Here is a 21,877-nt window from a genome sequence, read left to right as displayed (position 1 = left end):
ATGAAAAGTTGCTCTGTGTTTACCCACCAGTGTAGATAAGGCCCTCCTTTTTCCCCTCCAGGGAAGTGGCCGCAGTCACACAGAGAACGAGTCACAATCACAGCCGGGAGGCAGGTGAGATAACCGCGTTTCCAGAGGGAAACAGGAAGAATAAAGCAGCAACTTAACAAGAGTGGACCACATCTGATCGGCAGGTAGTTTCAGAAGAAACGTGGACTGCAGCTGAAGGAGAGGCACTGGAGCTCAAGTGCGAATATGACTTCCTTTTAGCGGAGCTGGCGGGGCATCTTGTGACTTTTATTTTGTGCCCAAGAGAAAAGGAAGAGAGTCGTGAATGACAGGCACAAAGCCAGTGGACACGGTGTGTTTTTTTTTTTTTCTTCTTCCACTTCTCCCACCCAGCATTGACAGCTTTTTGAACAAGAACGAGTCGAGAAGACAACTGTAAATAAAAGAGAACGGGGCACACAGCCTGAAGGAAAGTAATTATCTGTTTCACTCGTGAGTGTCTTGAAACGCAGCCAGTGGGGTTTGTGGACTCTATTCTTGAGACAGCTGACACACAAACACACACAGAACGAGTTCTGGTTGTTGAGCGTTTTTTTTCCGACTGCTGTGGAGGAAAGCCGGTATGGATGTTGGTTTCTCTTTGCGCTCGGAGGCAGTGGGAGCCGTGAGGACAGCGATGATGTCCGCCGAGAACTTACAGCTCACTCTGAAGACCGGACTCAGTCAGGAAGAGCAGGCCCTCACACACACCGAGAGTAGACCCAAGGAGACACACGAAGCCGGGTACTGTAGTAAGATCACCCACAGCACTCTGATGGGTCTTTTCTTTTTTTATTTTTACCTCTTTGACCTAAACGTTCAAGTCGTTTCCTCATTATGTCGGTCAGCTGGAGCCTTTTAAGGCAAGGCAAGTTTATTTGTTTTGAACATTTCAACAAAAAGGCGATTCAAAGTGCTTCAGATTAAAAAGAAAACCTTTATAAAAGTGAATGCTACATCTCTTTAGTACTTTACATAGAGATACCTTTTAGATGTAGCACACTTCCAAATCATGTTTCAGAAGGATTTGGATTGTTGTTCAAAAAGTATAATACAATCAATTCATATTTTTTTTATGATTGATATATTTTGTATTCAATCACAAATTATTATTATTGCAATAAGACAATGTAATCACTTGGACCAGAAATAAGACTCGACTCTAAGGAGGGCTCTTTTTTTTGCGGCGGATCACCAATCACTGGAAGCAGCCTTCTATTTACCGTTTAGTGTTATTGATTCTATTCCTAACAACACTATATTCAAATTAAAATAATGGGAAGGTGTCATGGATTGATGAATGTTCATCTATTGGCAGGACAACATTCTACTCTCTAGAAACGCAACTAGCGGTGCGTAATGAAGTTTGTCTCGCCTGTTTTGCTCCATCTGATCGGCCTTCAGAGAGATGACCAACTGTATTCAGAATAAACCTTGGCTGATAACGATCGGGGGCATATCGATTGGAGCACCCTTAGTCTGTGATTCTTTTTCTTAAACGCAGCTTTGTTTTGAGCAAAGTGCTAACGGCAGCATGCTAACATTAGCTAATTAGCATTGAAAACAAAGTACAGCTGAGTCTGATTGGAATGTCATTAGTTTTGCAGCTATTTGGTCATAAACCAAAGTGTGTTCCCCAAATGTATGAGTTTGGATCCACAAATGTTTGTACAAAATTTCCCGCCAATCCATGCAACCGTTGTTGAGATATTTCAGTTTGGAGCCAAGTGGCTAAAATACGTTAACAATACATTTCATATCCAGAAAGGGTCTGCATCCATCACACCTCTGGACGTTACCTCGCTCCGGGTTTTAGCCTCTAAAGGGACGACAATCCTGCTCTTTGATTGGCTGCATTGTCAGTGAACCGTTTGGCTCCTATAATAACGTTTGGTCTACAGGAGCCAATGTGACCTTGTAATCTGGGAACCTGACACAGATGTTGTGTACGCGGAGCTTTCACACCACCTTTAGTCAAGCTCCTCAAACGGATGAATGAAATCGTCTCTGCGATGCTCGGTATGTCTGCTAATGTTGTTAGTGACATTGTTTTCCGTCCTCAGGAACGAAGACCTTAAAGAGATGCTGGAGAGCAACAAGGAGTCGCTCAAACTGGAGGCCATGAAACGGGTGGTTGGGGTGAGTGCATCGTGGGAAATCACACAAATTCTTTGTAAGAATGTCTTCTCTCAGCTGTTTAGTTTGGAAACGGCGACAAAGACAGCTGGATGAAATTGTTTTGTCGTTCGATTTGTTTTCAGCTGATTGCCAAAGGGAAGAATGCATCCGAGCTGTTTCCCGCTGTTGTGAAGAACGTGGCGAGTAAGAACATCGAGGTATGACGGTATCAAGAAATGTATCAGAGGAAAAAACACATCACTACTCTTGTCATCTTTACTCCAGTTGGTTGTTATGATTCATTCAAGGCTCGTGTGTCGCAGCACGTGGGTTCCCTGCATGACATGACAAAGGGCACTTCCTCATCCAGGACAATAGGAGGCTAATGTGGAGCTTTTTCTTGATTTAGTTTATTTACCTTTTTGTACAAAGTTAAACAGACAAACAAATAAACACAAGATTAAAGCAGTCATTGGCTGTCTAAGAAGAGCTCCTCCTCGCGTTTCTACAGGCCCTAAAACCTTTCCTCCCTTGTTGTTGAACATTTTCTATTTACCTTCATACTTCTAAATATTCTATTTCTATTTTCTACCCCCCTTTTTTTTTCCTGAACTGGATGGTACATGGATAAAAAAAAAAAAACTCAAATACATACCCAAAGAGAGAAAACTAAAATAGAAGGGGAACTAAAAAAATCTGTTATATACAATGGTGTATTAGGAGGGGGGTAATATTCAGATACATAACTCAGAGATTAGATTCTTAAATTTACAAGAAATAACTCAAATATCATCAGTTTAAAGTCACAAATTGGGATTAGTATGTGTACCTTTCAGGTAAAGCAAATAACAAAAAATCACAATAACGACAGACTACAATGCAGACAAATAATCAAATTTTTTTTTAATTTACTGTTTCAGTCTAGAGATAAGCAATGTATTTTTCATAGCAAGTGAAGTATCAGAGAGTTTCTCACAAATCTTTGAGTAAATGTTTTGTGTCAAACATGTACTTGGGTTAAGGTCAAAGGAAGTCAGTTAAAAGGTTTCTCACACGGTAATATTGGAATGAAGTCACTTAACTCGTGATTAAGTAACATAACAATAACAGTAACTCTAGTTGTGATGATGTCGGCTCCACAGATTTACCGAGCTGTGACCGGATACCTTTTTATTTAGGTTTGACTTATTTGTTTTGCTTCAGAAAACATAAAAAAAAGGTTTATTGTCTTTTCAATCAACAGTAGCACAACTAGTTTTATTCCAAATCACAAATTGCTCCAGCAGCAGCAGCACAACAAACAAATACAGTAAAGAAACTGTGTGTCTGTGTGAAATACTCCACTAAATCATGGCAAGACTTTGTGCTCAGACTATTCCAGTGAATGACCAAAACACTAAGCAACAGCTCAAGAGGGGTTCCCATGCCCAGAGCCTGTGAATATTGATTAGCAGCGGCAGAATAATCAGGTAGCGTGAGGGGCAGCATGTGAGCGGGGCGCCTGGAGCCCGCCGCTGGTGTGCAAGGCATGCAGCCGAAACAACGCTTGGCGGGGTGGGGAGGAGGGGGGAAGAGGGGGGAGCAGGTGGGTGGATGTAATTGGCAGCAGAGAGCCCACAGTCACGTCTCCTCTCTCCCACCTCGTATACACCAGCTGCTAAGGTAGTGCCAGTTTCTCTCTCTCGGCTCTCTCTACACTTTACTCACCTTTTTTTTTTTTTTTAGTACGGCTCTCTAAAAATGGCCTCTTCTCTTGCTCCCACCTTCTTCTCTTCTCTCATTGTCGCCGCGAGCAGCCATTGATCCCCCGCTAATTAGAAAAACAGCGCAAGAGCATGCAGGTTATTGACCGGCGTACGCGTGATTTAATACCGGCGCGCTTTATTTTCTTTAATCACCGCTGCGAGTCGTTTTAACACCACACACGCCGTACGCGATTGTGCGCACGCTGTGGCGTTTTGTGCCTTTGAATGCATGTTAAAGTGACAAGAAGAGAGAATATGCGATGAATAAAGTCTCATTTGCTGCCGAGCAAGTTGTAGAGCCCTTAATCGCCTGCTTGAAAATGAAATCAGTCGGGTGCTTTGTGGTCAAAGAAACCAGATCCTTGAGGGCAGATGGGTTGTGCCTCCCTTTTTATAGTGAGTAATGCCATTAATTCCAGCGGTAATGACCAGAACGATGATGGAGAACTGTGGTGCACTGCTGCAGGTCAATACTCGCTGCATTAGAAAGCATGGTGCTGATTACTAACTAAACTCTTGGTGATTGTACCTGAGATGTAACCTTAACCCTGACCTCCACCTTAAATCAGCTCCAGAATGAAATTATGAATAGTTCCTGAAGTAATTCATAATTTCTCATGACCGCGTTTTATTCCAGTTGCATTATTTATGAGCCCGCAGTCCTAGAGAGCTCAAAGCCGCTCTGTTAGTTCTGCTCTTTGTAGTTTTTTCCCCCGCTGAATCGCTGATGTGAGTCAGAAGACGAGCTAGCCTTCGGCCTCCAGTTAAATTTGTCGGTGAGCCGGACAAATATTATCTCAGGCTTTCCTGCGAGAAAAAGAAGGGGCGTGGAGCTATAAACGCAGGACGGCGAGGCAAATAACGCCACGGCAAAAAGTACATAACCTCGCTCTGCCTGAAACAATACAGAGTCGAGTCTGCGGCTTGTGATGCCGGGACGGGACAACTTTCTTTCTACTCCTTGAAATAATAAACTAAAATGTCCCCGCAGAAGAACTGAAGACTCTTCCTGTTTCATTCCTTATTGTTCATGTTAGTCCTCTTTTTAGCGCTACTCTTTGATGTAAAAAAAAAGATCTTTCACATAAACCTGCTGAACTTTTAGAACACAGCTGGTTTTCTTACACTGCACCCCCCAATGTGCTGCTTTAATTTCCCCTTACAGCTGCTTCAATGTATTGCTGTTTGATGTAACTGTCCTCCTCAGCTAAAGAAGCTTGTGTATGTGTACCTGGTGAGGTACGCAGAAGAGCAGCAGGACCTGGCGCTGCTGTCCATCAGCACCTTCCAGCGGGCCCTGAAGGTAACCTTTCTCTCTCCATTATAACTAACATGCTCTTTTCTTCTCATCTACACATTTTCTGTTAAATGCTTTGGATACAGTAATCGTTATTAGTAGAAACACAGACACAAGTGTGTGTGTGTTTATTTTCTCCTGTATCTCCGTGGCAGGAGCCAAACCAGTTCATCCGGGCCAGCGCACTGAGGGTTTTGTCCAGTATCCGGGTCTCCATCATCGTCCCCATCATGATGCTGGCCATCAAGGAGGCGGCGGCCGACATGTCCCCGTATGTCAGGAAGACGTCGGCCCACGCGATCCAGAAGCTCTACAGGTAACAGGTCTGCGCTCACGACGTTCTGGTTTTTGCGGCTGCAACGCGAGCTCAGACGCAGTGGCTGCACCCGTTAGCTCCACCGGCTGCACCCGTTAGCTCCACCGGCTGCACCCGTTAGCTCCACCGGCTGCACCCGTTAGCTCCACCGGCCCGCCTTACCCACTCATTCCTCAGGTAATCCAGTAAGTGTTGGGTCATGTTGATACAAGGGGTTTTGCCCTGCAGTTATCTCGTTCTTATCAGCCGAGTCTTTCTCAGACTGGCGTGGATCAAAGAACGACTGAGTGCTTAAAATATGAGCAAAGTAGTAAAACTGAACTTGACTGGATCGGTTGCATATTTTTATTTAAAAGGTTGATATCAGGTGCCGTGTCTGAAATCTCACCTTTTTTACGTCGTAGTGCACCATCTTGTTTTAGTGAGATGCACTATTGCAACGATTATTTTCATTATCAATGAATCTGATAATTTTCTTGATTAAACGATTTAAAAAAGAACGGTTGCCTATATCTCAGCATTTAATTCATATTAGTCAAGACATAAACTTAAAAAAAAAAAAAACTCACAGGATAAAGGCCGGAGCTTTAGTCTTCCCTCTCAGGGAGAAGGAAATAGAAGCATATTACATTTTTATGATGGTTGAAAATCTAATAAAAAAATGCAAAATACAGTGGAAGAATTGTATTAAAAGTATTAAAAATAACATACTCATGTCTGATGTAATATTGAAGTGAAATAATGTGATCAAAATTCATTGTTTCACACAAACTTCCTGCAGTTCTTGCGTTCACTATTTCCATTAATTGTACAGTTATGTTATTGTTATGAATTGAATATAACATGTAATATATCGCTTATTCAGTTTGCTCGATGGCAGAAAAGTAAAAAGGGAGTGGCAGTCACTGACCACTTCTTTTCACTGCCTTCTATAAATACGTAACGGCAGAGGGCAGAGCATAAAACATGTTCATTGAGTTATGGCATCGTGAGCACACATCGTGATTTAATTTGTGAGTCCATCAAGTGTTCATGCTCTGTGAGTAGTTCACATTCCTCAGTCAACAGCTTGTCGCTCTCTCCCTTGTCTTCAGCCTGGATCCGGACCAGAAAGAGCAGCTGATCGAGGTGATCGAGAAACTCCTGAAAGACAAAAGCACCGTAAGTACGGAGCTGAGTTCCTCTGTGAAGTACTCGCCGACCACTGGAGGGCGCCGCAGTCAAGCGGTTCTCCTCTCAGCTCTCCATCCCACAGCTCATTCGGCAATGCCATGGTTTGTTAACACCCACTTAAACCCACACATCTTCAGATGCTCCTTGTTAAGTGTCCATTTGGTGGGAATTTTCGCACTGATGCTAGTGTCAGCTTAATTTTCTCAAAGGCCAACTTCTTCTTTTTTCTTTTCTTCTTCTTCTCTCGCGCAACTGGACCGTAAATGAGTTGGATTCTCAAATTCTGTGTTTCGGCCCAGTCGGACACAAACAGCCCATTAGAAGTCAGCCGGCAGCTCATTCATTTGAGGAGGTCACAGTGAATACTGACGATGTTTAAATGCCAAATTTCAAATATGCAGACGTTGGCGAGGGAATGCAGAGTCGTACGCCGCGCTTGTACGTGCGAGTCACGCACAGTTTGCCGTGATTATGTATTCATAGCGTATACCTGTCATTATGCAAACAAAACAAAGCGGCTCAGGCCAAAGAGGGGGGGAGTTGGGGTTGGAAACCCCGGTACCAGATGCATAGCATATTTAGCCCCAGACGCTAACGAAGACAGATGACTTCTCCCTCTATTGGAGCTCACATTGTGGGGCTGTGGACGGAGAGAGAGGGAGAGAGAGAGAGAGGTTACTATCAGTCGGTGATGAATGGTGAAAAACCCAAACATGGAGGATTTCTTCTTCTTCATGATGCTGGGGCGACGCCTTGTAGCATTTAGAAGATGGTCAGTGTTCTTTCCATTTCATTTCTTTTTTGTCTATATGCTCAGATTTTCTATGTAAGGGTGCTTCCTTCAGTGCTGTCGTCATGTAGCTTAACGCAAAGGGGAACATCTCAGATTTCACACATAACAAAGGTCAGTTCACTGGCCTGCACAGCGTGTATAAAGCGTTCCATATATATAATAATATACAGAAATGTCTTCTGTGGGTCTGCAGGGGTTTTATCAAGTCTGAGAGAATAACCCCTGATGATGTCATGAGGGTTAATCTCAGTTTGGGCCTGCAGACATCAGACATTGAACAGAAGCCGTGTGAGTGGAATGAAGGGATGAAAAAGCTCTATTGGCTGCATTATACTTCATGCTGTGAACTTTTGCACAATCCTTCGTCAACATTTTGCACATCTCTTTTAATACAGATTCTATTCTATATTTATATATTTTCTCTTACTAGGTTTATCCATATACACCAAAACGCCAAAGCACCAGATCCTTATGTGGCAAAAAAAAATACAAACAAGAGTACTATTTTTTTTTTTTTTTTTTGCGATTCATTTGCAATTTTTTAAGTATTGAATTATTTATTAAAATAGTTCCCTATTCATTTTCTCTATTGACTAATTGTTCCAACGCTGCGGAAGTGTTTTAAATAATTGCTTAAGTTAAAATAAGCTTGTATGAATTAACATTGCCATTAAGAAATGACTATTATAAATAATAAGCTATTAATTAACTTTCGGTTCACACGGGGGCTTGATCCAACATTGGGCGGGAGGCCATCTATTACTTTAACACATACAGACTAACATATTCACACTCACACCTTCTAGCCATGTGGAGGTTTCACTCTGCACCTGGTGGCTTTGTCTGCGGACCTAATTTAGCAAAACATTCTTTGTACGACATTCATAGCATTTTAATATGCAAACAACTATTTACTATGAAAAGAAATAGAGGAGTGATGTCCCCCTGAAAATAAAATGAAGTCACGCTCCCTCTGTGTGCTGTGAGCCGCCGGCTCAGTCGTCGCCATGTTGAGAGCCGTGTGGAGGCAATACATACGCCCTGAATTTCAGATTTAGCACCTTTTTTAATGTCGTCTCGGTTCCATCAACGTGTCCTTGCGTATTACATACTGCATGCTAACTACTCAATCAGTGCTGCACGCTGCCCACTGAATAAAGGGCTAATGCTTCAATCCATTGTACTCGGAATTTGGGGGAAACGATCCGGAGGAATGCAGTGGAGCGGTATGAGATTTATCCAAGATTTCACCAGCCCGAGTTCGCCGACATTAAACACGCCTGACGTCACAGAAACATGGCGGCAAACTCGTCTTAATTTTTTTGGTGTTGTGGAACATGCCGTAACATCGTTGTAGATGCTATTTCCATTTCCTTTGAGTATTATATGTATTTGTACACTCAAATACACTGAAGCAACACGTGTGCATCACACGACTGTATTGGTTACGACGTTACCGCTGAATGACGCAAATATAAATCATCAACGTATTCGGCAAATTATTAAACATTTTAGTTTTAAATATGTTTTCTACAGTACATTATATATGTAAGCGCCTGCACTTAAGAAAGAAAAAAACTGTAACCTTAACGTCGCTCGCCATCATTCCTAATTCTTTTGTCCAACGGTTAATTATTGAAACCGTCTGCGACACGATGAAGAGTCGCAATGCATGTTGGGTATTCTCAGTAAACTCACATCTCATACTCAGACATTCTTGCTAATCCATTTCTTGCAGATACAATATCCTTATACTATGCAGTTGAAACGCACCACTATCTCGATTTCACGTCATTCTTACAATAAATATATTATTTTAACATACAATATCAAACAGATATCTATTATTACACCCGAACTTGTCCTGCTACAAAAATAAATGCTGTTAAAAGACACCTTCCGGCCAGCTTTCCAGACATCTTTAATGAATATTTTAACTGCAAAACAGTGACTTCATTTAGGGAAATGCTCGTTAGCCGATGTCACCGTGCGGCGCGCAGAAGAAGGAAACATTTGGTTATTGTTCCAGTCCGTGTCGCCGTCCAGGCCTCCTGACATTTACCTTTACAGATGTGCCTGTTTGGTTAAATGGCTGTGACACACGGCGAGCTGCCTATAAGGCAGGATGGTTTAAAGAGAAAATGGGGAAGGCCTGATGACGGAGACAACATAGGAGTTTGTGCAGCTGTTTTACCGTGATGGATCTATTATCCAGCCATTACAAGATAAATGATCGATCCCTCCCACCACCACACCCCCCTGCACCTTCTGCAAAATTGAAATGAGAACAGAAAGGAGGGGCGGAGGCTGGAAGGAGGGGGGAGTGTGTAGTAAGATCAGGGGGCTAGGTGAGATGCCCATTAATTTAAGGGGAAAAAGGAGGGAGGAGGAAGAGAGCAGGAGCGAAGGGAGGATAGGCCGACCCCGCACCGCGCCATCAATCAAAAAGGCGCACGTTGTCTCTGGCGTGATGACCCAGCACTCTCTGCCTCTCTGGCACCCTAATTAGAATTCATAGCAAAATAGATGCAAGGAAACGGTTTGGGCCCTTCATAATTTTATAGGAAATTTATTGTTATTAGAAGAACCATTTGCTTAGTGTGATTTTTCCATTACCGGCTTGTCACGCAGGGTAGATAATGTGGTCGGGGAGGGGGAGGCGGTGTATGAACTCCATAGATTGGGGTGTCAGTTTTGTTGATGGTGCATGTAGTTTACCTTGGAGCTGTGTCTAATGGGGGAAGTTGGTTGGAGAATGCACAAAGCCTTGCAGCAGGATGCACATGCTCCGAGACGGGGCTGCCTGTAATGGCCTTAGAGACAGCCGAGGCCTTGGAGGGTAAAAATACACGCTGAAAATATACAGTATATTCTAATTCACTGCTTTGAGTGTGTTTATCTGCAGTATGTATTAACTGAAGAGACCAGCTGTGCTTCGAGCTACTATTAAGCTACTTTAACATAGATATGTACAAGCCATGATTTTGTTCATACTGTACATCGGTTGCTGCAAACACTTTTCATTGGAACTACTTTCTATTAGTCCCGATAAAAAATGGTTTGTGTTGTGATTGTCCAAATTAAATCTCCCTGGTTTGTGTTCTGCGGTTTTGAAGCCTTGAGTTCGGCATTTTGGCCGTCGCCATCTTGGCTTTTTGCAACCAGTTAACGGAAGTGGGCGTATCTGGAATGCGGAGGAGTGATGTAGAGACCAGTATGAGACCTGTCAATCAGCTTGTAGCCCCTCCCTAAAGCATACCCTGCTTTATGGTCTATTTGACTCTGAATGAACCATAATTTACTAAATGAACATCATGCTGTATTGAAGAAGACTAGAAACTAGAGATTGAGACATAAACTCATGTTTACAATGTTTACTGAGGGAATAAATCAAGAGAGAAGTAGAGTCATTTTATCATAGACTTCTATAAGTTGCCCCCTGCTGGCCAGTAGAGAGAATGCAGGTTGAAGACTCTTCCACATTGGCTTCACTTGACAGAACCAAAGCTTGCCGCCTGGTTTGGCTTCAGAAATCCCAGAGACGGATGTCTTGAAATGCTCTTGAATGAGCCGTAGCTCTGAAATTGGATGTTTGAATAATATAGTTTGCACCAGGTCCATGAAACTGCAACACTTGACTGCCTTATTTAGGTAAAAATGTCTGCTGTGAAAAGAAGTCTAGCAGTGACAGTTGACTTTTATTTTTGTGCAATTTGCTGAACTCTTCCAATCCATGTTTTTAATCAAAGCAATTGAGAACAACATTGTGTACAGCTTCTCTTCACTAAAAGGAGGTAAACTTGCTCAGCTAATTGATCACATACAAATATAAATGGAAGAAAATGCCGGTTTAAGTCCACACTATGCTTTTGATTACTTGTAGAATTTCTGACGGCACACCCAACGTAATATTACATGACCCAGTTTATCGGCTTGATTTTGGTTTCTCTCAGATTAATCCAGATATTTACAGAAACTGAACACAGTTTATTTCCATGAAACATAATTTATCCTGCAGGAGACAAATAGAATAGATAAAGAAGACTCTTTAGATGCAGCTTTAGAATAGTGTGATGTTTGTACTCATCATGACATAAACTGTATGTCCTCACATTAATATTACTAATGTATTCAGAGACATGCCAGTGCACGTAATTGCAAATCTCCATTCAGGTGATGCTTACAAATATATAATTATTTTCTTAATATTTTCAGTCGCTGACAACATGTCTTGGGTGTCAGTAGATAAGCACTCAGTTTCACTTTATTAGGTACACCCAGCTAAAACTAATGCAGTCTAAATCAACGATAAATCCTCCTTTCATGAATGTTCATTCAACATGTTGATTCATCTGCAGGACATAGTGACTATATTGCATTATACAGAGATGCATTTCTGTTATTTAGCATGCGCTCATTGATGTAAATGTGTTGGACATAACAATACAAACACCCCTCACGAAGATGCAACATCATTTAAATGATCCAAATGACCACACAGTTAAATCCACACCTCTCTGAAACCCGGTCCCGTGACACTGTTGGTATTAAACTAGCTTAATACCAATTCTGTGGGTCACGAGATAAACGTCACACATCAGAGTGAAACCATAACGTGTAGTTATTTGATCCTCCAGCGATCCAGTGTTAGTGTGTGTGAACGACACTCGCTTTTAAGCTCCAGATTTATCAGAGAATCTACAGACAGCTGCCGTGTACACACACACACACACACACACACACACACACACACACACACACACATCAATGCAGGCTCATGACAATGCTGATGGGTAAATTCGCCGGGTCCCCACAGAGCCACCGGGGGCCAGAAGGCTTTAATTGGGAAGACCAGATTCTGCTCCCTCTCTCTTCTTCTTCTTCACCCTCGCCTGCCCATGGTAATGGTGTTTGCATATTAATACGCCGCCATGTCACTCACTCAGTCTCATAGACAGTCAAGTGAGCCAGCATGCAGTAGTGGTGGTGTGTGTGTGTGTGTGTGTGTGTGTGTGTGTGTGTGTGTGTGTGTGTGTGTGTGTGTGTGAGAGAAGAAAATATATAATTTACGAGAAACATTCATAGATGGAATTCTTTCATCGTGTAAAATAAGTGAGTCTAAACTTGTAAGCGCTTCCTTCTAATCATCAACTAACTACTTAGCAGCTGAACTGTGCATATTGTAATTAAAGTGGTAAATTGGTATTGTGTTTTTTTTTATTTTTTAAGTGTAATAATAGTGTTCTTCTTTCCGATGGTCACATCTGTTAACCAGCTTTTTATTTCCCTCGAGTCTTTATATTACAGCGTTTTTTTTAAAGAGATAAAGCATTTGTTCAATTTGTCTGACAAAACGGCTTCACATCCTTTCAACTCCCATTAACTCCGGTCTTCATGCTGGAGAGGAATAAATGCAAAACGGCCGCGTTTCCCTCCCGAGTTCTCAATCCCGGTTCTTCTTCTTCGTTGGTCTCTGTAGCTGGTGGCCGGCAGTGTGGTGGTGGCGTTCGAGGAGGTGTGTCCGGATCGCATCGACCTGATCCACAAGAACTACAGAAAGCTGTGCAACCTGTTGGTGGACGTGGAGGAGTGGGGCCAGGTGGTCATCATCTCCATGCTGACGCGCTACGCCAGGACGCAGTTCACCAGCCCCTGGAAGGAGGTGAGCCCGCCCCCAATGTACCGTATATTTACCTCTTCTATTTCACTTTGTAAGCATCTTCGCTAGTAAGCCGGCTGCACAGACATTATCATGGTTATTTGAACACACTCATTCAAACATAATCAGGATATATTTCTCTGTATGACTCATTAGTGCAGCTATCTGATCTTAAAGGACGACTTTATGAGCCTCCCTGTTGTTCTTTCTTCACCATGAACAAACACACACTAGTTTGTTTTGACTCCATCCCACAAACACCGTCCTGCTGCCACAAATACACACTGGAACTCCACGTGTGGATTAATTCGCCGCTGAAAATAGTCCCCAACAAATGCACTATTCCTCCTGTTTGTTGGTTGAGACTACAGTAAACATTTGCTAATTATTTAGCCTTTTTTTCAAAGACAAATTCACAAAAGCGTATTCATCCACTGCGGAAAATAGTCCTCAAATGTTCCTCCTGTTTGAGTACCGTTTGCTGAACACTAAAGTGCCCAACTGTTTTGGGAGAGTATTGAATAACAATACTAATTTCCAAATATTGGATTTCTGGGGAAATATGTAATGGCCCCTCTAAACAAGAGAAGTTAAGACGGTAATTGATTTTTGAGTCACTGAAAAACACTGTTTCCATAATTTGAAACATTGCCACTATAAAATATTTAACAACTCAGTGTGCCCCTCAGTTTCCTCCATCCACGGGGGGCAATTCAATTTGAGAGTTAAATAACCCGCTGACGTATCGTACTTTTTTTGGCGCTCCAGGGGGCCGTGTTCGACGAGAACAACGAGAAGGCGTTCTACGAGTCCGACTCCGAGGACAAGAAGGACCAGACGGAGGAAACGCACTACGTCATGGATCCAGATCACAGGCTACTGCTCAGGAACACCAAGCCTCTGCTGCAGAGCAGGAACACGGCTGTGAGTTCACTGGACACTCAAACACAGACACACACAGTAGTCAAGCCATTAGGGGTGTGTTAGTGTGTGTGTGTGTGTGTGTGTGTGTGTGTGGCTTTTTAAGCTGTCGAAAGGGCTCTGCTCGTATCTCAGCACGGTCTCGGAGATAAAAGCTCCACTAAAACTAGTTTAGTCCCATTTGGATGTATAAACACTTTAAAACTCACTTCCCAGTCACTTTAAGATACTTTTTCATACACAAATGCCACGTGCACACCTGGACCACACAACATAACAAAAACAGGTTCATGCACACGCACACCTGCTGTAGTGCAGAAGAATCAACCCGATAACAAACACAGTGAGTGCAGAACTCCATCACCCAGGAGCCTCAAGGTCTCTGTCGCTGTGTAGCAGCGGGAAGGAAAAATGCTCCCAAATGAAAGTGTTGATTAAAATGTGACACCCGACAACACGATGACGTCGTCCATCTTCATGGAGACGCCTGAACCCTTTCCTTCTGCCTGCAACGGTGGACACACATCCGCCTGCTATTTAAAGCCCGGGTGAAAGATTACCTTCCTACAGTCGCGTCATGGATGCCTTTTGTAGGGAAATACATGTGAAGGAATTTGAATTCAGCTTGGATAGACAGGTGGCAATGTACTGTACTGATGGTGGTGTAATAATAATAATAGAATAATAACAATAGAGCACTTAAGTTAAAAAGAGCCTTTCTGAATGTTAAAAAACATAATATCAAGGAAAGATATCATTTAAAGTTGACTAAAAAGCAAATACAAATTTAATTGTGAAGTACATTTATTCAAAAGTTGAGTGCAGGACCTTTACTGGTAGTGGAGTGTTTATACAGTTCAAGAGGGATTCAAATAATTCCCGCCTGTGTTGCTGTGTTTCAGGTGGTGATGTCTGTCGCTCAGCTCTATTGGCATTTGGCTCCTACGCATGAAGTCAACATTGTCACCAAGTCACTGGTTCGACTACTAAGAAGCCACAGGTAATTAAAAACCTAAATATATATATATAAATGCTGCCTTCTCCTGAGTCAGCGTTGAGGGTTGTCATGTCATCTCTGCGTCCGTGTTGCTGACATCTGAATGCTTTCTTTCTCCCGTGCACAGAGAGGTGCAGTACATTGTGCTTCAGAATATCGCCACCATGTCCATTCAGAGGAAGGTAAGTCTGCTTGTGGACAGCAGAACAATGAGGGTGCCTTGATGTACTCTTCTAATAACGTTATCTCCAAACAGGGGATGTTTGAGCCCTTCATGAAGAGTTTCTACGTGAGATCTACGGACGCCACTCACATCAAAACACTGAAGGTAAATACTAGTTTATTGCATACTGTACCACGATAAATTAGAGTCAATAGGATTTTGAGCTTGTGAAACGAGCTTTAGAAGTAACTTCACACCGTGTGTTAGCGTGTTATTCTTTTTAAACCTGTGGGGGGAAACAAGCTGCAGGTTTGTGTACAACAGATTGGTTGTGGGAGAATAAAATGCATGAAATATATCAACTGTGAAGTTGCACAAAGAACTGCTGGAGTCACTCTTTAATTCACGTTAAATGTACAAATGTTGGTCCTGCTTTTCACAATAAAACGTATAAAAAATATGCTTTTCCAGAGAGATAACTGCCACTCAAAGTTTTCCCCTCATATCCTGTCATTTCATAGGCTGCCCTTTAACATTGTACATGATTTTATTTGACAGCTCTGTTTGCATTTGCAACTTTATCATCAACCTGTTTATGTCCATAATCATCACTGGCAGCTGTTTACTTTTAGCATGTGTACATTTGCCTTTTGCACCCTTTTTATTGTTTATATTTTATTTCATTCTCACTCAATACCACCCCATGATTCTTGTAGTTGGAGATCCTGACCAACTTGGCCAATGAAGCCAACATCTCCACTATTCTGAGGGAGTTTCAGGTTTGTGTTTCATTTCTTAATGTTTACCAATAAGTGACATCAAAAGTCAACATCGAGAAAAGACTTTTTCTCTTCCTGCGTGACTCTGAAACTGTTTCCTTTCCTCGCGCCGCTTGCCTCGTCTTTTTCTCCAGACCTACGTAAAGAGCCAGGACAAGGCGTTCGCAGCAGCCACCATTCAAGCCATCGGCCGCTGTGCCACCAACATCTCCGATGTGACGGACACTTGTCTCAACGGTCTGGTGCTGCTGCTTTCCAACAGAGACGGTAAAAAGCCTTGATCGGTAACGGATATCTGAGTGTTCTCATTCGACTGTATATTATAGGGGTTGAATGAGGTACTTTTTCAAGGAATGTACGTGTTTTAGACACCTCCGTTTGTGTCTCTATATTTAGAATATTTTCACCCTAGCTGTCACTGAAGTCCTTATCTATGCGCTCTTCTAAGCCACTAGACTCCTTTGACAAAATCAGTAATTTGTCCTTGCAAAACACGTGAGTTGCTGGTGTACCGCTGCTTCGATTGATTGGTTAGTTTGTTTGTGTAATTGTGTGACTTTGCTGATTCCGAACTTAACTTTTATGACCCCCAAAGTCTCACAATATCACAGACGAAGCAACCGATGGAGCCAGCGGTTCACCAGAAACTCTTGTTTTGTTTTTGCGCGGTAAAATGACTGTTTTTGTGGCTTTTGAAGAGATCGTCCCTCTCCTCATAACGTACCTCATACAGCCGCACTTCAAAACATCCAAGCTCTCGCTTCACGGTGCTGTGGTCGTCTGTCTTTCGCGAGAACCAATACGCTGCGTTGTCTTTGCAGAGACGGTGGTGGCGGAGAGCGTGGTGGTGATCAAGAAGCTGCTGCAGACTCAGCCCACCCAGCACAGCGAGATCATCAAACACATGGCCAAGCTCTTCGACAACATCTCGGTGCGTTTCCCCCGTTGTGTTATTCGTGCCGTTGATCCTTTTTCAACGTGTGTTCTGCTTGTAATCTGTTGTATTTGTCACCTGATCTTGCAGGTCTCCATGGCCCGAGCCAGCATCCTGTGGCTGATGGGAGAGTACTGTGAGAGGGTGCCAAAAATTGCACCTGATGTTCTCCGTAAGATGGCAAAGACTTTCACAGCAGAGGAGGACATCGTCAAGCTGCAGACGGTCAACCTGGCAGCCAAACTCTACCTGACCAACTCCAAGCAGGTACATTAAATACCGGCAGACATTTCTTTTATGCGTTGAGCCGATCATTAAGCAAATATGGAGCTGGATTCACGCTACTGATGTCTGAAATTAGCATTTGCTTTATTGTAGTATAAAATAAAAAGCGAGATAATTCAGATTCCTGCTATCTAAATATGGATGTCATTTTAGTTTCACAAGACACGGCAATGTCTCGCGGTAAATTGAACACTTCTGCAACCTCGGAGCTAAATGCTCAGTTTAAATTTAGAGCTGTGAATGAGACAGCTTTGACGTAATGGAGCATCTCCGAGCGCAGCTCTGTGTTTACAGGCCCATTCGGCCTGATGGGGGTGATTTTGGCCTCCGAGGCGGGTTTATGAGCCCAGACGCCGCCGCCTCAAACGAGCACATCATTACACCTCCTGCTCCTCGTAATGTGTCGGAGGATGGAGGAGGAGAGAGGGAGACACGAAAGACAATTCGGGGTTATAATCCTGCTGTTTCTATGTCTCACTGTTTTGGGCCAGAGGAAGGTTGTTTTAGTTATCCAGAGTGAATAAGAACTAAAAAGTAGGAATGAAGAGGCAAAAGAGGGTTGAGGTTTTACATGTAAATGACTATCTTCCACAAAAGAAACGAGTAAGTGCCAATATTTAGATGAGAAGGTCGATTCCACTCATGTAATGCTATGTACAGCACTGGAGACAGTTAGCTTAGTTTAGCATAAAGACTGGAAACAGGCTGGCTCCATCCAAAGAAAAAAAAGAAAAAACATTTTGCACACCTCAAAAGCTTTACAATAAACCTGTTACATGTCTATAATGCGTTATAAGCGTCTTTTACCGCTGTATAATTACAGTCACAAGCACTCATTAGCATCCATAATGCCTTTTAACAATAATCCTAACACATTTTAAAACATTTTAATTGATATTTGCTTTGATTAAATATATTTTACAACTTTTTGTGTGTTTTTTCACTTCATTTTAAGCGAACAATGACCACTTGGAGTAAGTTACAATCACATTTCGGTGCATTATAAAGGTTAGCATTTGTGAATTATTATACATTATACACTATGATAATGACAATGAGTGACCAGCAATTGTGTTACACAGCATCATGGATATTTATGACGGTTTATATTTATATGTTAACAGTGTTATAAACGTAATATGAGCGTCATAGAAAAGTGTCACTGTAAGCAAGCAGCTTCTGTATTTCCTCATGGACTTGGCGTTTACTTGGCGTGCAGACAAATAAATATCTTACCTAAAATGTCGATCTATTCTTCTTTAATGAGATTTATCTCCGCTCTACTGAATAAACAACCTTTACTCTTGCCTTTTATCCTCGCTGTCTTACACCTCATCCTACTTTCCTCCTCTCTGACCCCACAACCAGACGAAGCTCCTGACCCAGTACATCCTGAACCTCGGCAAATACGACCAGAGCTACGACATCAGAGACCGAACCCGCTTCATCAGGCAGCTCATCGTGCCCAACGAGAAGAGCGGCGCCCTCAACAAGTACGCCCGGCGCATCCTGCTGGCGCCCAAACCGGCCCCGATGCTCGAGTCTGCCTTCAAAGGTACTTTCATACATTCTTATTTTGGAACGTATTAAATCCTCTAAATAGCTTGAATGTTTAAGATTGAATGCCTTTCTTCTCCTGTTTAGTAATTCATCTAAAGCCAATCACTGAATCCATATTAACCGGACCTCTATTTCACATCCATTTCCAGCGGTATGCAAAGTTGATTCAGGCAGTGGTTTTATTATTCTGCTGCGTCTGTCTCTCTGAAGGGCAGTTAGGTCAGACCCTCTTTACCTTGGACTAATGAGATGGGTAAATTATTGAGCTATTGCTAACCTTTTTCAGACACTGAGGAAGAAAAAAACCCTCCCTCATTTAGCTGTCTCTCCCCTCTTCTTGACAAAGGGGACAGAAACTGCCTCCCACAACATTAAAATTCAGAAGCGGTTTGCACCTACTGGGTGTTTATGGAAAGAGCTAACCACCCCTGTCATTCTTAATATTCACAACTGAAGTCTATTTTTTTCTCTTTTTGGTTTGCAAAGCACAGTTTTTTTAGAGCACACCTCCCAAGGCCCAGACACTGATTATCTTCCTGCGAGGGGAGGAGAGTGAATGTGTGTTTGTGTGCACGCTAAAACAGAAAGCTGATATTAGCAGCGTGTGGATGCATCTTCTATTAAAGAGCTCTTGAATCATCCACCATCTGCTCAAACTTCCTTTAGTTTTTTCCATTTCTTTAAAATGTATACACTTTTCACCACTCTGTTTTATTTCCTCTACTTTTAGATCGAGACCGCTTCCAACTGGGCACTCTCTCCCACAGCATCAACAGTAAAGCCACTGGGTACCAGGAGCTCTCGGACTGGCCGGCGGTTGCTCCCGACCAGTCTGTGAGGAACGTGGAGGTCATTGAGCCAGTAAGAAATCCACCTTCCTGACACACACTTCTTCTACTAATTCTCTCGGTGTCTCTGCAGAACATTTCTCAATAATCCCGACAAACATCAATGGTGCGACACAATTTATATCGTTTTCAGCATCCAAAGACTTTCTTGTTCCGACAGCTTTTGAGTAACTTTGCTAAAAGCGCCCAGCTGTTTTTAGGGAATTATTTGTGAGCCAGATTTAAAGATGTGCTTCTTTAGTGGGCACCAGTGGGCTTTGAGCCGAGATACCAGCCGTATACTTTTAGACAACAACATAAAAATATCAATATCAATCAATTAGATTTTCTAATTTGTTTTAATGGAATACAATTAATAAAGCAGAATAAAAAGAAAAATATGAAATATATTGTATTCTTATTATTATGACATGAGTGAAAGATATGAATGAAAACCCCTATATTTGATTTCATATGAGTCAGTGTGATCAGATTTCCATCTCACTCTATACTATGTCACTATTTAAAGCTTAGATTTGGTCACATGATGCATTCAAGGACTGTCGGAAATGTGAAACCCCGATGAAAAGCAGAGGTTTATCTGAGAGAAATTCTTTTTAACAACAGAACTGATATTGTTTATTTATTATTATAAGACAGAGTTTTTTTGCTCGTGACTTCACGTACGAGGTGAGGTGGGTTCAGGAACCCGAAGGAGATGTTGAGCCTGGATTCAGAATGCCGGTTGCATCTTTGGCCGATGAGAAGCCTGATGCACTATTTTAATCTGCACACTTATATCATTACTTGTGTTTGAAAAAGACATTCACTGGCCTGCAATGTGAGCATTTTCCGACCTTGTTTTATCAGTTTGTGTTGGAAGGATTAACATTCAAAGGCAAGAACTTGTTGCCTTGTATAAGCTTAAGAACATAAATTAAAAAAAATTAAAGGGCTTTGTTTTTCAGTATTATTGATTGTCTTTTTTCTCCCTCTGAGCACCAGCTTTATCATTGTTACTTTGTGGCAGCTAATGGGAATCCAAATACAACAATAAACAACAATAAAGCAGAACACAACAACCATTTCAAATGACTTTATTCCTAGTTTTAAATGAAAGGTTAATGGAACAGATACAGTATCTTGGGAAATCTGTGCCTGAAAAAACAGATTGACTTAATTGAGTTAATTATTCCATTAAATCTGAGTGACGCTAATGAGAGGTGTGCATCTCTACGTTAATGTCTGCGTGCTTCACTCTTTGCTTTGTATGAATCGTTGAGTCTGTAAACAAATTAGTTTTCTTCACATCAAACACCAACAAAGCCAAAACAGTTTGAGAATAGCACTGAATAACTTGTTTGAATGATTCTACTTCATTAACCCCCACTTTCCTCCACTCTATCTGATTAGGTGCAGGAGTGGGCACCGTTGGTTGGGAAGACCAAGAAACCCAAATCTGATGCCAAGTTCTACTCGGACGACGAAGAGGAGAAAGAAGAGGAAGCATCTGAGAGCGGTGGCAGTGAAGACAGCAGCAGCAGCAGCGAAGGTTTGTCTTTGTGTTTGAAGGTCCGTGTTGTTGTCTGACAGATGCTGTTAGTGTGTTAACATTAGAATCCTGAAGGTTTTCTGGTGGATTTGACGACACCTGTGGTGGCCGGTGGTAATGGCGAGGGCCGTTTAGCACTACATATCCCAGAATGCAAAGCAGCAAACACTTATTTAGCGGCTACTTTATCAGAATTACAACAGATGAGCAACTGGTGGATATTTTTGCAGTGCAGCCAAACTAAGACACAGAATAAATTTTTATCGAGGTGTCTAACGGCTCATTGTGGCTTCTTGTTTCATTACTAACTTCAACATTTGACTAAACTAATGATAAATAACCACCTGTGTTTTTTAAGACACATTTCTTTCAATTAACTTTAACAAAAAGCATTTTGTTTTCTGTGACTCCTTCAAAATAAAAGCCTACCTGCGTTTTGCCAGTGCAATGCTTTTAATGTGAAGCAGCAGTCGATAATTTCACTTTTAACTGTTTAGTATGGAGAGTAAACGGTGACATCAATGAGATAAAATTACAAACAGTAACACTAGATTTTGCGTGCATGCCTCATTTTTACATGTGAATGCAATTTGAAACCCGGGTGAGAATGGCGTACATCCAAAGACAACTGCTAGAAGTGATTACAGAATGTAAATACATTTAATGGCTTCAGCTGAAGAAAGGTCGACCGTAAAAGGGTCGGATGTCAT

General features: G+C 42.1%; 1 protein-coding gene across 1 annotated transcript in view; it reads left to right on the top strand.

Moving 5' to 3' along the window:
• Positions 1-631: 631 nt before the first annotated feature.
• The window catches only part of ap3b1a (adaptor related protein complex 3 subunit beta 1a), a gene marked incomplete at its 5' end in the record, with an annotated part of 47,485 nt that continues 26,239 nt past the window's right edge, over positions 632-21,877 (top strand). Inside the window, 18 exons of the mRNA XM_079235675.1 lie at positions 632-792; positions 2,112-2,187; positions 2,310-2,384; positions 5,119-5,214; positions 5,364-5,524; positions 6,619-6,685; positions 12,970-13,152; positions 13,918-14,073; positions 14,973-15,070; positions 15,195-15,249; positions 15,324-15,395; positions 15,947-16,009; positions 16,144-16,276; positions 16,831-16,940; positions 17,034-17,210; positions 18,597-18,783; positions 19,519-19,649; positions 21,029-21,167. Of these exons, the coding sequence (XP_079091801.1) occupies positions 632-792; positions 2,112-2,187; positions 2,310-2,384; positions 5,119-5,214; positions 5,364-5,524; positions 6,619-6,685; positions 12,970-13,152; positions 13,918-14,073; positions 14,973-15,070; positions 15,195-15,249; positions 15,324-15,395; positions 15,947-16,009; positions 16,144-16,276; positions 16,831-16,940; positions 17,034-17,210; positions 18,597-18,783; positions 19,519-19,649; positions 21,029-21,167 (2,140 nt within the window). The remainder of the gene's footprint in view (positions 793-2,111; positions 2,188-2,309; positions 2,385-5,118; positions 5,215-5,363; positions 5,525-6,618; positions 6,686-12,969; positions 13,153-13,917; positions 14,074-14,972; positions 15,071-15,194; positions 15,250-15,323; positions 15,396-15,946; positions 16,010-16,143; positions 16,277-16,830; positions 16,941-17,033; positions 17,211-18,596; positions 18,784-19,518; positions 19,650-21,028; positions 21,168-21,877) is intronic.

Source organism: Taurulus bubalis (assembly GCF_910589615.1).
Source record: "Taurulus bubalis genome assembly, chromosome: 19".
Lineage (NCBI taxonomy): Eukaryota > Metazoa > Chordata > Actinopteri > Perciformes > Cottidae > Taurulus > Taurulus bubalis.
The sequence above is the reverse complement of the archived record's forward strand: the minus strand, read 5'-3'. Positions and strand labels throughout refer to the sequence as shown.